At 38.0% G+C, this 4,378-nt stretch overlaps 1 protein-coding gene across 1 annotated transcript; it reads right to left on the bottom strand.

The window, feature by feature from the left end:
- Window positions 1-213: 213 nt before the first annotated feature.
- On the bottom strand, window positions 214-2,367 carry LOC121940489 (interferon-induced GTP-binding protein Mx; the record flags this gene model as incomplete). The annotated part of the gene is made up of 3 exons (XM_042483262.1): window positions 2,058-2,367; window positions 501-638; window positions 214-368 (listed from the first exon to the last, which is right to left on the bottom strand). Coding segments are annotated over exons 1-3 (480 nt in total), but the record flags the coding sequence as incomplete, so codon positions are not given.
- Between the last annotated feature and the right edge of the window lie 2,011 nt (window positions 2,368-4,378).

Raw genomic sequence — 4,378 nt, 5'->3', positions numbered from 1 at the left:
CTTTATCTGAAAGAATAAATTCATCATCAACCCCAAGTTATAAGTTGTACAAGTACCAAATAATTATCATGCTTAAGTGTATAATGAGTGAAAATTACAGGACTAAAGGTCTACAGCTTCGCTGTAAACCCCAGATCTTACTGTCAATACTGCTCCTTTGAACAACTGTCAGCACTGTTGACAATGTGTTTTGGAGACACTTAATTAGCATACCTGGTCTCCAATGTTCTCAGGTTGTCCCTTTACGGCCACCCTGGCGATGCCAGGCAGGTCAATAAGAGTGAGGTCTGGAACATCAGGAGAGGCGATCTCCAGACTGATGAGGTCATCACTGATCCCCACTCCGACCCCGGCCATTTCATCCTGAGCTGGAAAGAGAGGACAGAATGTTTGATAAGTATAGGATTAAGGCGCTAATGTGAAACTTAAAATCTTTCAGTAAGTCCATCAAAGGCCAACTGGCCTTTGTTCGTGACATTTAAGAGTGCTGTATACTGTACCTTCTCTAATCTTTTTCTCCACATCTGCAGGATCTTCTATCTCTTCCGCATGGTCATGGTAGCTTATCTTCCCAAACCACTCCTCTCCTTCTCTCTTTCTCTTCATCTTCAATTCGAGAGGACATCTTGTCACAATTCCTGAATTAATGAAATGAAAAAGTGAAATCCAGTGTGCTTGGTGACAAATTAAAAGCAGTAGTCTATCTTAAAAAAACATCGTTATAAAAGTGGAATCAATATTACAATTTAAAACATGTTCAAGACATACATATGTTAGAAAAGTCCCCCGATGTCAACATTTTCTTGGCAAAATTCATGACCGAAATGTAAACAGGGACATTTCTGTACTTTGGTACTACATGCACACGTGATAAAAACTATACCCACTAAACTACAGCATTTTAACATTGTAAGCCATTGTGAGCATGTTAGAAATGATTGAAGACAAAAAAGTAAGCCATTTCCCCCATCTGTTGCATCTACACTGCAAAGATGCAAAAGCAGAAGTCACAGAGTTCTTGGACTGCGATTGTTGAGGCAGGCAGATGCAGCTAGGTACAGGCTATGAGGGCTTCTCACCCCGCCAAAAAATGTGGCAATTGCAAATGGGTAAAACACTTATAGATGTGGTTGGTTGACATTTCTTACCATTTTGTTATTTTCACGCATACAGAGCCCTAAACTTAAAATTCACTATGGGTTTTTTTGTTATTTATTTTTTTTTTAAGTTTTGGGCATTTTTTTTGTCTTTATTAGACAGCACCAGCTGTGATGTTGCAGTTAACGTAAACCATTGAAGCACCCTGCCCTCTTTTATTTAATTACAGAAAGAAATGTATATGAATGAAATAATGGATAAACTGCTTGTTACTGTTACTACACTGTATAGATAAGCTGACTGTATACACATGGAGGTGAATGTCATAGATATCCGTAGGCCCTTCACATTTCTTTTTCTTGTGGCATAGTTGCTGACTGCATTCTTTCTTGCAGCCTTAGTTGGCATGGTGGCCTCATTTACCTCATTTACTAAAATCGGGTAAATCAGGTTTGAGATTTCTATCTCCCAGTTGATCGGAGTCATGTTCACAGTAATGAAATGTTACTTTACAAAAACAGATATTTATTTTTTCAGAAACAAAGTCCCAATTACATGTTTACTGGATCTTCTTTGTACCAAAGAAATATATAGATCAGTCAATGCTGTTGGAAGCATCAAAATGAAGCTGAACATTATGGAGCATCTAGCAGAATAACGCCTTTTCTCAGCTATTGGATTGGAGGAGACCAAAACTGGACTAAAAGGAATATAGCACTGATTACTGGCTGGACAGAAAAACATTAAAATGTCGCTCCATGTCTGATGAATGTAGGAAGCACGCTTTTCAAAGGCAAGGTTATACAGCAATAGATAATGTTTGAGTTTTACAGCTCATTGTGAGTTCTACACCAAATGGTCAAAAATCAATAACTGCAACTTTAAATATTGTCTGGCAGTGATGGATAGATGGACAGGCACAGACATCTAGATAGATCAATAGTGTGACTATGACCTACCACTTCCTCTTGGCAGAGCCACCCCTGACAGCGCCTCCAACACGGAGCTCTTCCCCGAGCTTTGGTCTCCAATCACGGCGATAGCAGGCAGCGCCAAGTCCTTCTCTACACCCAGAGAGCGAAGAGAGTCGATGAGGTCGATGCAGGGACGCACCTTCTCCTCATACTGTTGGTTCAGAGTGTTCATGATGTCTACTTCCTGTCTCCTGGAAAGTAAATATGTTTAAAAGGGTATAAAACAGCAAGAGGGGAGTCCTGTTCACTGCTTTTGTCCGTGTCGAGCCCTTGACAGCAACTGCTCTGAGATGGAAACCACACATAAAATTCAGAGGTAAAGGAAACGAAAAGTTAAGTTAGGTTTCGTTTCTTGACGAGGGAAACGAAACCTAATTTAACTTTCAGTTAATAGCTTTTGGCCGAGCCAGTACTAATTGTCATGCAGCCGTGCTCTGGGTTTGTCCAGATACTCCGATACTATTAACACATTACCGATCCATGTTTGGTAAAAATAAGTAAATTAACTAATAAATAAAATAAAATTTCATAAAAGGTTGGTTTTTAGCCTGTTAACCCTTTGAAACCTGGAGCGACATCACTTTTCTTGTGCTCCTTTCATGTTGTGCATGCTTTTAGACTTCTTATGTAATAGTTATGGGAAAAATTAAGTGTATAATTATCATAATGACAGATTTATAATGAATTTTTTAAGCACATTTTCAGGTGAGATCCTGTTTGTGTTCTTTAAAACTCTATTGCTTTTTTTTAAATAAAAAAATCAGGTAATTTTCTTGTATGCTTTACTCGTTTCTTGCAAATATTTGGGTCATTTTATCTTTTGCTGCTCGTAGCCTTTTTTCACGTTTTTGAAAGAAATCGAGCTTATTTATTCAGGTTTCAAAGGGTTAAATGCTTGAAGTGCTCAAAATGTTTAAACATTTTTTAAACTGTAAAAATATTTTAAAATAAAATTGTATCATTATTTCTATTTGCATTATAACTACATTTACTATTAACCTGTATGCTTTTCCATCTTTGTCACCAAATTCAATTTCTATATTTTATTTCCTCAAATAAAATTCATTTTTAGATAATGTCCTAGCCCTCAGTGAGTCTAAAATTGGGTTTAAGGTTACTGATATGTGGTATTACCTATTTCCTAGTTTTACCACATGCATCTGTTATTGTGTGAAAAATTATCTGTTTCATCTGACTCACTCTTTTGCTCTGTTAACATGAATTTCCTTAGAACAGAAGAGCTGTCATTTAGAAAGTGCCTTTAGTGACATGGTTTTGTATGTATTTCCTGGGGTGGTGCAGTAAAAAAATCATACCCCCTCTGTCTCCTTTCTATAATATTCCCAGGTCACAATCTATTGTTATTGCTGTTGTTTTATAAAGTCTAATATGATCCCACCATACCCTTTCTCTCTCTCTCTCTCTCTCTCTGCCACATTCTCATGAAATCACATCTTGTCATTTTTCTTATTTAGGCCAAATTTCAATCGTCCAACCAGGGCTGGATAAACCTACCTAGAGTGCCCTGGGGCAAAATGAGTAGTGGGCCCCTACTGATTATTTTAAACAAAAAATAAAGATATGGCTGAGAATAACGATTCAACAATTATTCTAACATCATAAACAAATGCTTTCTATGTGAAAACCTTCTGTTGAGTATCAGCCACAATACATTCGAGTGAGACCAAAACAGTTGTGTCAGGCCGAGTGCACCAAAAGAGCACCTGCGCAGCACCATCCCTTCATTTCTAGCAGTGTCTGCTGTAACTGTAACCCACTGCAGCTCCAGTTACATTGCACACGTCATACCCCATGGGGTAAAAGACTGTATCAGAGCCTTTACTAAATAGCCTTGATGTCTCCTAAAAGGCATCCTGAATACATTTGATGTGAAATACATGGGGCTTATATGATGTCTTTTGTTTTTTTTTAAGTTTACGAGTTCTGGCCAGATTCAGGGAAACCAACAAAGGCGGTGCAGAAACCTTAGCTCTTTCTGTTAATAACTTCCGGCCTCAGCAGCAGAAGTTTGAAGCGTTGACTGACATGATTTAGGTTTTCATCTTTGTTAGAATTTTGGTCCAGCAGACCTGTTTTAATGGCAAGTTAGGTTTCAATTTGCATGTTGGCTTAGGTTACAGAAGAGAGCCCGTTTCCTCTGACTCATCCTGTGTTGATCTGGGTGTGTTATCTTTCTTGTGTTAGTTTTGGTCTTCTGCTGGTAGATTTGTTAGGTGTTGATTTGTCTGGAAGTCATATTGTTTCTAAATAAAATGAATGCTTTTTCATGATACTTCTTGACTCTT

The sequence above is a fragment of the Plectropomus leopardus genome, unplaced genomic scaffold (genome assembly GCF_008729295.1).
Source record: "Plectropomus leopardus isolate mb unplaced genomic scaffold, YSFRI_Pleo_2.0 unplaced_scaffold8834, whole genome shotgun sequence".
NCBI lineage: Eukaryota > Metazoa > Chordata > Actinopteri > Perciformes > Serranidae > Plectropomus > Plectropomus leopardus.
Note: the sequence above shows the minus strand (reverse complement) of the source record. Positions and strands in the feature narration are given on the sequence as shown.